The sequence below is a fragment of the Vombatus ursinus genome, unplaced genomic scaffold (genome assembly GCF_900497805.2).
Source record: "Vombatus ursinus unplaced genomic scaffold, bare-nosed wombat genome assembly UNPS02007883.1, whole genome shotgun sequence".
NCBI classification, from domain to species: domain Eukaryota; kingdom Metazoa; phylum Chordata; class Mammalia; order Diprotodontia; family Vombatidae; genus Vombatus; species Vombatus ursinus.
This window is the reverse complement of record NW_020947661.1, coordinates 278339-292269: the sequence shown is the minus strand read 5'-3', so window position 1 is coordinate 292269 and position 13931 is coordinate 278339. Positions and strand designations below refer to the sequence as shown.

Here is a 13931-nt window from a genome sequence, read left to right as displayed (position 1 = left end):
GATGACTATAACAATCGTGAGAGAGGAAACTACTTTCAAAGACCTGAGAACTTGGACCAAAATAGTGACAAATCACTTCCTGAAAAGAATAATGAGAAAGTAATACCTATCACTTCTTGGCAGAGAGGTGATGGACTAGAGGTACAGAATGACACCTGCATTCTCAGACATGGGGAGTCTGTTGATTTGTGTTCTTTGACTATACATATCACTTACAAGGGACGGCTTCTACTGAGTCAGGAGAGGTAGCTAAGTGAGTAGTGATAGAAAACAAGGGAGGGAAGGAACAACAACATTTGCATTCCAAAATGAAAAAAAAAGACACAAGGGAGGTACAACTGGAATTATATATATACATATATATATACATACACATCCATATATATACACATACATACATATACATATGTATAATTTTTCCTTTAAAAACTGAACTACCTTGAAATGTTTGCATTTCTTGATGCTTTGCAAGTTCCAAATAAAAGAAATTATCTTAAATATTACTCTTTCCTGGAATGTTCTTATTACTCTCAACTCTGAACTCATTTTTCTTCTCTTCTAATTACAGTAAGAAAGAGTATAAAATATCAAGATACTCAGAAAGAATGTCATTATAACACTTCTTATCTTGGTAAATTGTGTAAGATATTGGTGTATTCCCAATTTCTACCAGACTGTTTTCCAGTTTTCCTAACAAGTTTTACAATGTAATTAATTCTTATTCTCAATTCTTAAGTCCTTACATTTGTCAAACAGAAGGCTAATATAGTTATTTGCTGATGTAAATTCTATGTCTACTCTATTCCAGTGACCTACTTTTCTATTCATAGCCTCTACCAGATAGTTTTGATAATTACTGCCTTGTACTATAGTTTAATATCTGATGTTGTGAAACTTCCTTCCTTTACGTTTTTTCATTAGTTCATTTCATATTCTTGACCTTTAGATCCTGAAATTAATCTCTACTCTTCTCTATATCTTTCCATCCCAATTTGTCAGTTGTCAAATCTTGCCACTTCGATATCAACCACATATATCACATCTCTTCTTAGGTACACTCACAGCCACCACCCTAACTCAGGTTTGTACTCCCTCTGAAGCCCCCTAGTTAGAAGTCCAGCTTCTCCTTCCTCTAAATTGTCCTCTAAAAACCTACAAAAATGGTCTTCCTAAAGCACATGGTTGACCATGTCACTTGTTTGCTCAAGCCTTGAACAGATCTTTTATTGCCCTGAGGACAAAATAACTTCTTCAACTTGATATTTAGAGTCCTGCATAATCTGAATCTAACCTCCCTCTTCAGATTTATTTCACTTTGCTCTCAGACATGTACTCTATATTCCAGCACAACTGGTCTACTGCTTCTTCCCCAGATTCAGAATTCTATCCCTATCAAGGTACCTTTAGACAGGACATCCTCCATGTTTGAAATGTCCTACCACATCTTTGCTTAGAATCTCAAGCTTCCTTCATGTCTCAGCTATTGGGTCGCCTCTGACAGGAAACTTAGTTTCTAAAGTTCTGTCCCTCCTCATTTGCACTTACTTGTCTGTGAAAATATTTTATCCCTTTGTATCCAATAGAATGTAAGCTCTCTGAGTTTAAGGACTTTTGCATTTTTTGTATCCCCAGTAACTAGGACGGGGCCCTGTGCACAGTGGGCATATCAAAATATTAATTGAATGAAAGGCAACATTTTATTTTTGAAAACCTCAAGTCTCATTTATACTGGTAACACAATCATAATAATCAGGTTACAGGAATTGTAAGAACTAAATGCCACAATTTAAATTTCATATATTACTTTCCTCTCACAATTTTTGGAGAAAAATATTTTTATCTCATCTATGAGATAAATGAAGCTCACTGAGGTTCAGTCATTTATCTGTTATCACAGTCATAGCTAGTAAGACCCAGACATCTCTCTTGACTTCAATTTTAATTCTCTTTCCACTATATCAATCAACAAATATGTCACTGAAATTACTCCTATCAAAGCCTCAATTTGAGAAGTGGGGGAAAAGTAATACTTGAAACAAATGTACTGATGTATACACAGATATCTTTACTGAAGGTGTTCTTATCATATTCTATCAGGTACTTACTGTTTTTAGTGATGTTTCAGGATACACAATATGAGCTGTGGGAGTTTAGAATTTTATTTATTAATTTGCTGTAATAATGCTCCATGCATATACCTTACCTCCAAATCTTTGACTTTATATGGTACTACAAGGGACCAGAAACATGAAGACTTAAATCAGGAGTCAATCTTAAAGAGTGACACAGACAGACACAGACACAGAGTGAGAGACGGAGAAACAGAGAGATACTTTAAAGTCCCATATAAAATTGAAATCAGAATAGATAGGCTCCTTTGAAATGAGATACAAATCAAAAATTATATCTTAGTGTTGTTATGGCCAAACCAAGAACAGCAGTGGTACCTATTGATGTAAGAAGGTGATAACTTGAGATTCCAAATAATTATCTTTGCATGGCAGCTCCATATTAATGTTGAGTCTAGTAGCATTTGGTATGTAAGCCCTTGAGCACCTTAACTCCAAATGTAGCCTACATTATTAAAATGCCATTTGAAATCCACTGGGATTGAGAAAATTACAAACATGCAGATGAGTTGTCTGAGTTTTCTAAATTCTCAAAGGCCTTCATTTATTTTTCTTCGTCTGTGTTTATCTAGGATTTTTAAAAAATTGAAAACAAGATTGGATAGCAACATAGTATGATCCACTATGGAAGCTCTCAAAAAATGTTTTAGGATTAAAATATGGCAATTGTGATTTTGATAATGTTGACCAAGTATGAAAACTGGTCCTCATCACCTCACCTGATTCAGTTTGAGTCAGGCCCCAACCATACTAATTACACATATATACAACTGAGACTGAAAATACAATCTATGAAATTTAGTTTAGTAGAAATTACAGATCCTGGAATAGAGTTACTACTCACAGTAAGGGCAATCATCCATGTGTGAAAGCAGTATAGACAATATTTCAAGGCTCCTGATATCATTTCCCTGGAATATAAGAGCATGTATGATATATGACACATAAATTTTCCGTAGGACAATTGACATATGCTGTGAGTCAGCTGAGGGCCAGGAGATAAGGATCATTCATTCCTGGTCATGAAAGGGAAAAGAAGTTCTGAAGCTTGGTAAGATGATATGGTCTTATCCTTTCTGTCTTTGAAACAGAGACTTTTGAAAGAACTTCCTCATAAAAAATTTCAGATGTGTTAGTTTATTCAGTTACAGAACACCAAAGCACCAGTTGGAGCATGTGTATTCAACTGCTTTAGACCTCAGTGATATATTTGTATTTTACTTTCAGTATATTAAATATAATTTTATTTGAGTGAATTTTTTGGAGGGAGGATCAAGCTAAGGAGGAAATCAAGATGGAGAATCCAGTATGTAGGGACCCTTGAGCCAGACAAATTATGAGTTCTTGGAATATCCAAAACCATAGACAAGAACCTAAGCAGATAGTAGAAAAATATAAAGGTTGGTAAAGTCTAGGACATGTGAGTAAATCTGCAAATTTTCAGAGAAAATAAGGTGGATTCTTAGGGCTAGAGCTTTCTAGGGGCTTTTCTTCTTGTTCAATTGGTTGATGCACTGTATCTGAAGCTTAGATTGCCATTCAGTGGCTTGCTCAGATCCAAAGGTGCTACTCCAGATGTAGTATTTTTTCTGTTACATGACACATGTTCTATGAACTTCACAATTATATCATAAGCCTTTGTACTCTTTCATTTCTTACTCTTGAGCCATGTTTCCCAATATGTTTTTCACTCTTCTCATCTATGCTCACCTTCACATTGAAATAACCTAATTTAAAATTAGATAGGCTTATTGAGTCATTAGTAATATTTCCCTACTGTCTCATTCATTGTAAAAGAATTACATAAATTACAACTAATTTTTATTTTTTCTAATCTATTTATTCTTGATTTCATGTTAATAATTTTAAAAATTTATTTTAATTTTGAATTCCACATTTTCTCTCTCCCATCTTTCCCTTTCCCCTGATTGAGAAGGCAAGTAATTTGTTATAGGTAATATATATGTAGCCATGCAAATCATTTACAAATTAGCAATGGTGCAAAAGAAAATGCACACCAAAAAAACCGAGAATGAGAAAGAAAGTAAAAAACTATGCTTTAATCTGCATTCAGATTCCATCAGTTCTTTCTCTGGAGGTGAATAGCATTTTTCATCATAAGTTCTTCAGAATTGTCTAGCATCATTGTATTGCTGAAAATAGCAAAGTCATTCACAGTTGGTCATTGTTCAATATTGCCATTATGGTGTGCAATGGTCTCCTGGTTCTGCTTACTTTACTTTGCATCAGTTCATTAAAGTCTTCCTAGGTTTTTCTACAAGCATCCTGCTCCTCATTTCATAGAGCACAATAGTATTCCATCACAATCATATACCACAATTTATTCAGCTATTCCCAATTGATGGTCATCCCTTGAATTTACAATTCTTGCTCACCACAAGCAAAGCTGCTATAAATATTTTCATACAAATATATATATATATATTTCTTTTTCTTTAATCTCTTTGGAGTACAGATCTAGTAGTTGTATTTCTAATTCAAAAGGTATGCACAGTTTGATAGCCTTTGGACTTAGCTTAACATTGCTATCCATAAATGTTGAATAACTTCACAATTCTACCAATAGTACATTAGTGTCCCAATTTTCTCACATCCCTTTAAACACTCATCATTTTTTTTCTTTTATAATATTCAATCTGATGGCTGTGAGGTGGCACTTCAGAGTTGTTTTAATTTAATTTAATTTCTCTAATCAATTGTGGTTTTTTTACAATTTTTTTTTCATTTTTTGCAAGGTAATCAGGGTTAAGTGACTTGCCCAAGGTCACATAGCTATTGAAAAATGAGGTCCTTGGAAAGACTTGTATGGTCTGATGCTGAGTGAAGTGAGCAGAAGCAAGAGAACATTGTACACAATAACAACCATGTTGTGTGATGACTAATAATGATAAACTCAACCCTTCCTGGCAATACAAGGATCTAAGACACCTCCAGAGGCCTTGTGATGGAAAATGCTATCCACAGCCAAAGAAAGAACTATGGAAGTCGAATTGCTATTTTTTTTCTCTTCTGTTGAGTTTTGTTTCCTCTTTCTGATGGTTCCTCCTATTGGTTTTGATTTTTACTTACAACATCACTAATGTGAAAATATGTTTAATATGAATGTAAATGTATAGCCTATATCAGATTGTGTGCTGTATTGTGGAGGGTGGTGGGGAAGAAGGGGGAGAAAAATTTTAAACTCAAAAGCATATGGAAGTGATTATTGATAAATCAAAATAAATTAATAAAAAAAGAGAAAAAAAAGAAAAACGAGGCCTTTATCAGAAAAACTTGCTGCAAAATTTTCCCTCAGTTTTCTGCTTTCCTTCTAATCTTGGCTTCATTGATTTTGTTTGTGCAAAATCTTTTTAATTTTATGTAATAACTATCCATTTTATATCCCATAATGCTCTTTATCCCTTGTTTATTCATACATTGCTACTCTTTTGCCTGCTATAGACATGTTAATACAAGGACTAGTCTTTGCCATAGGACAAAACTTTACTTGCAATGCAATTTGAACCTGAATTATTCTTCTCTAAACAGAGAAAATATTTTCTCATTAAATTATTTGTCATCAACATTTTGTTGCACAACAGGCCTCCAAGGCTTAGGAGTGATAATGGGCCAGGGAATGCATAACCAAGATTGTGAAGAGTCTGTTTGAATTCAACATTGGCCAACAGTGGAGACTCAGCCTTGGCATACATTCAACTTTGTGGATTTAGAAACATGTTACAGTTAGTTGGACAGAAGACTTACAATGAGCATTTTTTTCAAAATTAGTCTAAGGATGAAATATGTTTAGTGACCATGGGATGTAACTGTTATCTCTTGGTCAGCAGGTGATAATAATTATTTTAAAGGTGACCTGGGAAGAATCTTGTATTGTTTTATACTTGTTATGGTTTGAGTTCAGGGATAAGAACATAGCCCATTCAAGATTTTTTCAGAAGTTATAAAGACAAAAAAATTGTTAAACTTTCAGTTTACAACATTTGTGGTTACAAAAGTTTTCAAAGAAAGCTCTGAACTCAACATTCAAGTGATTACAATAAACCCTACTCACTATTACTATCTCTCCTACTTAAGAAGTTTCTACCTCAGTATAAAATAATAAGTGCCTCAGTTGTTTCACTATATCAGGCCAAGTCAACTCCAGTTATGCCCCAACTGCTGTCTGGACATGTCTTCAAGAGCCACCTTGCCACCATATTGTTAATATGCAAAACCCACCCCTCAAATGTAGGGGAGTTCTGGTTGAGTCAGAACAAAATTATTCACTAAAAGGAAAAGAAGACATGCATGTCAGCACCCTAAATCCAAATTACAAAAGAACCCCCAGCACAGGAGGAGCAGAGGCAAATTATGCTTGAAAACCATGAAGGGTTGGAGAATGGACAATCCTTTCCAGGAACTGATGGGACACAAAAGAAAGATGTTTTGCAGCATCAGTTGACCTCAAGGCTGATTTAAACTGGTTTGAGGTGTACTGCTCAGCAAGATCAGTGAGCACACACCAGCAAAGGTGTCTGGGAGTGAGGGAGACATTTGGCTCACTGTAGGTTCAGTGAACACCTTTCAGCAAACAGCCTTAATCTATGTCCCCTACATTTATACAGTAAGGTAACTCTTGGAAAACAGACATGTTAGTCTCAGGAGTACTTTCACAACATATATCTCCAATATATCCCACTCCACCTCCTCACTAACCTGATCTGGACTGATAATCAAAACAATACTGTCCTTATTCCTGAAAAGCATGTCAGGTTATTCTCCTAAAGCTCCAGTCACCAACCTCAGGTAACATCTGTAACAAAAATTAAGTCATTCTAAGCCAATTATATCACTTTTTTGTCTCCAAAGGACTGTGTAGTTTCTTCCTTTTTAGCTTCAGAAAGTGTATTAGATAAGAATATTATAACTTCATTCAGTATTTCTCCAAGTCCCCAGTCAGGAAAATTCTAACATTCCAAATAGAGTCAGTGGCCTCATCTCTCCACTCAAGTTGGCATTAATCCATGCACACATGGCCTTCTGGTTGCTTCTGCATTTGTTGTTTCTATTCTCACTTGTTAGATGGAGAACTATTATAGAAAGTTGAGACCATGTGAGTGTCAAAAGGTTAGAAGAGCAAAATTCTGTAAGTTTGGATGTGTCAGTTTGTACTTGAGTCCATGGGCAACCAGTTCCAGACCACCAGTGGAGCACTAAGTATAAATTAAAACCCTTGATTTCACAGTTAGGAGCTCAGATACTATAAACAAAGAAGAGACTATGCATTAACTATACTACATTTGGAAGTGAATTGGTGCAGCCATAGCTCTGTGGTAACTTCTTTAAGTTTGAACCTATTCTTCCAGGGACGGGGTGATATAGGCAACACTATAGTGATGGTCCATTGGCATGTGCTTCAAACTTATGGTTGTGCTATATCTTCTTAGTAAATATATCTTTATAAAGCTAATTGATGATGATTGGTTAAATGACATTGGAAAACCAGATATCACATCAAATGATGATTTTGGGGACATATTAATTGGTACTACAGATTAATATTGGGAAAACACATTGAAATGGGGACAGGGGCTCAAGCTGATAGTATTAGAAAAAAAGCACAATTCCTTAAGGTCATCCCATAGAATCCTGAAGGAAAATATAGACAGACTTGCTCTATGGGCCCTGACTTATTAGTTTGTGTGTGAGAATTGGATGAGTACCTTAAGAGCCTATGTGAACCATACAATAGTATAATGGGAATTTATGAAAAAAAGAGAGAAAGAAGGACTAGTATTGTCTGATGGTAAATTATTCTATGCAATTGATTATGATCAGTTTATACTACAATGTGATTATTTACCAAATGATATCAGGTTGGGTAAAAGGTAGAACTATACCACAAAATAAATGACACAGAATTATAATTAAAGTTAAATGTTGAACTAGTGCTTGAAAAAGATAAAGATTACAAAGCAAGTGGGAAAAGTAATCATTTTTGAGTAGTGCATCATATCAACCAGAAACACTAGTAGAAATTTAGACTGAATTAAGAGAAGCAGGAATCCAAAATTAGGAAGCTGATAATTTCACTGATTTCTGCCTCGACAAGACCAGATATGAAATACTGTTTTCAGCTCTGGTCTCCTTATTTTAAGAAAATATTGGAGCAGCCAGGTGGTGCAGTGGATAGAGCACTGGCCCTGGAGTCAAGAGGACCTGAGTTCAAACTCAGCCTCATACACATAACACTCATTAGCAGTGTGTGACTCTGGAGAAGTCACTTAAACCCAATTGCCTCACCAAAAGAAAATACTGAGAATAGGGAGGGCATCTAGAGGAGGAGAGCTGAGATGGTGGTCAGTCAACAAGGATTTTCAGGGCTTATTATATACCAGACTCTATGCCATAAATTGGTAAGCAAAAGCACCAGCCTTCCAGGAGCTCACATTCTATTGGGAGAGACAGCACGTAAGTAGCCAGCTACTCATACAAATTATAGGCAGAGTAGATGGAAGGTCATCTTAGAGAGGTAGTTCCTATTATCTTGACAGGCCCAGAAAGACTTTTTGTACAAAGTGGGATTTGAGTTATTTTGAGGAAATTCCAGAAAACTAAGTGGCAGAGGTGGGGGAGCAAAGCATCTCAGGCCTGTGAGACAGCCAGCGTAAAGACACAGAAGACAGGAGTGTCAGGTGTGGGGAAAGTAGATAGTCCACTGTAGCTAGATTGGACACTGCATGGACGGAATACAGTGCAAGACTGAACAGGTCAAAAGGGGTCAGGTTGAGGAAATTTTTATTTTTTAAATGATTCTTTATTGATTTATTTTGTTTTTTCATGACCTAAATTTCTTCTATTATCTCTCCCTCTTCACATCTCACAAAGAGCTATCCCAGAGGAAAAATAATACATTTTTTCAGGTGTGTCATGACGAAAGGTTGTCATTGATAAAAGGAAAGTTTACACATGCACAAAAACATTTACACCACCACTTTTGTGGTAGCAAGTAAGTAGAAACAAAGCAGATGACCAGTGACTGAGGAATAGCTGAACAGATTGTGGCACATGAACATAACAGAATATGACTGTGCCATAAGAAACAACAAATATGATTAATACAAGAACATAGAAAAGATTCACATAATCTGTTAAAGAATCATGACAGTAGAGCCAAGAACGCAACACTCATAATGAACATAATAATGGAAATTGAAAGAACAACTCCCACAAATCAATAGAAAATGAGTGCGGCAAGATTAAAAAAAAAATCATGGACCCAAGAAGATCAATCAGATACTTTTCCATACACCTTTGCAGAGGTCAGAGATCTTTGTTTGTGGAACACTGCATGCATTTTCAGACTTTTGCAATCAACATTTAAATTCACAAATTTAACCCATCAAAATGAAAATATATTTTTTCTAAAGCCTAATTGTTGGTACAACATTATGTCAGTAGAATATTAGATCCTTAAAGGAATGGAATGTTTCATCTTTTCCTCATATCCCTGAAACATAACACAATGCCTGGGACATAGTATGTACTTAATAAATACTTGTTGTATTGAGTTGAATTCATTAAAAAGGATGTTTCCTACTCAAAAGTTTTCGCAGGACCCCTTTTACTTCGTTGTTCCTTAGACTGTAGATCAAGGGGTTCAACATAGGGATGATTACAATGTAGAAAACAGACACCACTTTATTCTCATCTGTTGAGTAACTGGACTTAGGTATCACATATATGAAGGTAAGGGTGCCATAGAAGAGAGTGACTGCTGTGAGGTGGGAGGTGCAAGTTGAGAAAGCTTTGGATCTCCCCTCAGTGGACCTTATCTTCAGGACAGAGAAGAGGATGCATACATAAGAGATTAGGATAATTAACATTGTAATCATAATTATTGACCCAGCAGAGGCAGCAGGAAGAATTTCAGCAAGATCATTTTGGGAGTAGGAAAGTTTCAAAAGTGGTGAATAATCACAGAAAAAGTGATTGATCTTATTGGGTCCACAGAAGGACAGATTCAATAAGCAACCAATGAAGACCCAAGCATTCACAGAACCACCCAGGTAGGATGTGATGAGTAACACAGTGGAGACCCTAGTAGACATGTTGGTGGAGTAGAATAGAGGGTTACAGATGGCCATATACCGATCATAGGCCATCACAGCCAGCAGGAAGCACTCAGTGGTCCCAAAGATGCCTCCAAAGAACAGCTGGGCCACACAGCCTCCAGTAGGCACTATGGTTTTGTCCACAAGGAAGTTCTTGAGCATAACAGGTGTGACAGATGAGGAATATCCAATGTCCACAAATGCCAAGTGGCTGAGGAAATGGTACATTGGGGTGTGAAGTTGGGAGCTATTTCTGATCAATGTGATTATGCTCAGGTTACCAATTAAGGTGACAGCGTAGACACCCAGAAATACCACAAAGAGGATGACACGAAGGGTTGGATCATCTGTTAACCCCAAAATAATGAATTCAGTCACAGCAGTGCAGTTATTGCTAGACATCTGCCCTGGAAAGAGAACCTGTTAGACAGAAGAAAAGGAGATTAAAATAGAATGCAGGACTAAGATTTGGATATGTCCATTGATGTATTCAGGAAACATTCACTGGCCACCTCCTACATGCCCATCCTACTATCATGCTATCCTACTTTGCTCCTATTCATCATGGCAATGTGCCCATAAGAAAAGGAGAGATGAATATACTTTTTGCCTCCAAATTTTTGCCCTGGGCCAAACTTACTATATGATTTGCCGATTTTACCATTGTAAGAATTTGAAAAAGGCTATCAGAGTGAAGAGGATTGTTTAGTCACATCATTGAAACCTTTCTTAACTATATACAGAGACTATATCCAAATGTGTAAATGATGTTCTGTCAACTAACCATCATTGTAAGCCCCCTCCAAAGAAATAGAGTCTGCTCTATGTCCCTTCACCTCTCACAGGACCACTTTCTCCATCTGAAGATTTTATCCACCTCATGGTAATTGACAATGAGGAAAGTCCTGGTTTCCAAGAGCACCTTTATTTTCTAAAATCACAAGAGAAGAGGAATGGAAAATCTCAATTCAGAGTCTTCTCATTGTATTTTGCTCCTAAAACTTAGCATTTCTGCAAAGAGGAATCATTAAGCTAGATATTGCTAGCCTGAAATACTATGGAAAATTTCCCATGGATATACTGCTATTTCTTGGAGTAAAAATGGAAAACACTTGCTCAATCTGCTGTAATTATATCCTGTTTACTTATTGCATCCTTCAATTGCAGAATATGTGAGTAAATTGTGGTATAGGAAAGTAGTGGCAATTTTATGTGCCATAAGAAGTGATGAAAAACATTGCTTTGGAGTAATATGGAAACACTTTAATAAACTGATGCAGAGTGAACTCAGTAGAACTAGAACAACAATTTATATGAAAATCACAATAAATATGAGAGGGGAAACCACTTTGAAAGATCTCAGAAGTTGGAAGACATGAGCGACAAATTATGTCATAACACTGATGAGGAAATATTATCTACTGCTTCTTGGCAGAAAAGTGATGGGCCAGAGGCACAGAATGAGGTATGGATTCTCAGACATGGTGAATCTGTTGATTTAGTTTCTTTGATTATACAGATCTCTTACGAGGGAGGTTTCCTCTGTGAGTAGCAAGAGAAGTAGTGATGGACATGGTGACAGACATGAGTGCATGAAGGGAACAAGAATAAACCATTTTCAAAAGGCAGAAAAGAATAAAGGAAGTAGACCTTCAAATCTACACACACACACATATGTATATGTATGGATAAATGTGACATTTCTTTTAAAGACCAAACTACCTTGAAATGTTTACATTTGTTCATCTTTGCTAAGTTCCAAGTGCAAGAAATTGTCTTAAATGTTACTTTTTCCTGAAATGTTTTTTATTACTCCCAACTGTAAACTCATTTTTCTTCTCTTCTCAGTCCAGTAAAAATGATACAAAATATTGAGATACTGTTTATCTCAGAGAAGACTGTCTATAACACACATTTATAGCTCTATGGTTCAACTTTTTCTTTGTGACCACAAGAAGAGAGAATGCCTTAACTTAGTAAAAATTTGTAGAGTGATCAGGCAATTTTTCAACACCTTTTACTTCCCATTTTCCTCTCAAGAAAGGACTTTGCAACTTCCTTTTGTGACAAAGGAAACCTTCCTCTCTGAGACCCCTTTTCTTTCCTCTTCTACAATTCAATATTACTCAATATCATCCCCTATTGTCTCTGCAACAATCTCTGAAAAACAGAGAGTCCTTTTCTCCAGGACCAATTCCTCTACTTGTCCCATTGCTCCTATCCTTCTTATTTCAACCTTCAGCTTCCCCCATTGAAAAACTACCCTATAATCTTCAATCTTTTTATCTATAGGCTTTTTCCTTTCTTCCTATAAATGTGCTCAGATCAATCCAATCCTTTAAAACCTATTTCTGACCCTGACAGTCTTTGAAGTTATCATGCTACATCTCTGCTCTTTCCCTATCAGCTCACAGGGGGGAAAAATCTACCTTTGTTGGGTCCACTTCTGTCCCCCCGCCACTCAGTTGTTAAAGAATTTTAATCTGGTTTCTCACTGTGTCACTCCACCACAACTATCCTCTGAAAAGTTACCAATAATGTCCAAATTATGATGTTTTTGTAATCTTCATTTAAATTTATAGGTGGAAAGGATTGTTACAGACTTTGTATTTCTATCATTAGCACCAAGGAAAGTGGCTAAAAACAGTAGGTACTTATGAAATACTTGTTGATTGATTGATTCTTGGCCTCTTTGCTGCATGTTACAGCATGGACCACCTACTCTTATTGGATACTTTTCCCTCATGAATTTTCATGACACTGGCCCTCCTGGTATTCCTCCTACCTGTCTGACCTTTCCTTCTCAGCCTCCTTTGGCAGACTATTATCCCTGTGCTGTCTCTGAATCATAAATGTTCCCTCAGGTTCTGTCCTAGACTCTCTCCTCTTCTTCTATACCTTCTCAATGAACTCATTAGCTTCCACTACTACTAACATCTCCATCCAAATGAATCCTAAATCAGTACATCCAGCCCTCAACTCCAATCCACACATCACCAATAGTTAGACATTTGTAGCTAGTTGTCTCAAATGCATGTGAAGTTCAACAAGTTCAGCAGAGGAATCATCTTATCACCAACCTTCAACCTAAAACAACTTATCTAGATAATTTCTTGTTTCTGTTGAGGGTCTCGTCATCCTTCCAAGAAGCCTAGTTTGTGATCCTGAAATCTATCTCTATTCTTCTCTCCATCTTCCATTTCCTAACCAGTCAGCTGACAAGTCTTGCCACTTCTTCATCTACAACATGTATCTCATATCCTCTCATGTCCTCTTAAATAGCCATTGCTCTAACTCAGGTTTGCGTCTCCTCTCACTTGGATTATTGCAAAAGCCTCTTCAGTAGAAGTTCAGTCTCTCTTTCCTCTAAACTACCTCTAAAAACCTACAAAAATGGTCTTCCTAAAGCACTTGGCTAATCAAGTTACTTGCTTTCTCAAGCCTTGAATGGATCCTTTATTGCCTTGAGTAAAAAATAATAATTTTTCCCCTTGATATTTAGAGTCTTACACCATTTGAGTCCAGCCTATCTCTTCAGATTTATTTCACTTTGCTCTTAGACATGTACTTTATATTCCAGCCCAGCTGGCCTACTGCTCATTCCCCAGATTCAGAATTCTACCCACATCTCTGGCCCTCTGCACAGGCCATCCTCCATGCTCCAAATGGCCTACATCATCTCTGCTTC

The 13931-nt window shown here is 36.5% G+C and overlaps 1 protein-coding gene across 1 annotated transcript; it reads right to left on the bottom strand.

Moving 5' to 3' along the window:
* Nucleotides 1-9709: 9709 nt before the first annotated feature.
* Nucleotides 9710-13158, bottom strand: LOC114034090 (olfactory receptor 480-like). The gene is made up of 2 exons (XM_027849695.1): nucleotides 13142-13158; nucleotides 9710-10637 (listed from the first exon to the last, which is right to left on the bottom strand). The coding sequence occupies exons 1-2, from the start codon at nucleotides 13156-13158 to the stop codon at nucleotides 9710-9712; spliced, it is 945 nt and encodes a 314-aa protein (XP_027705496.1).
* Between the last annotated feature and the right edge of the window lie 773 nt (nucleotides 13159-13931).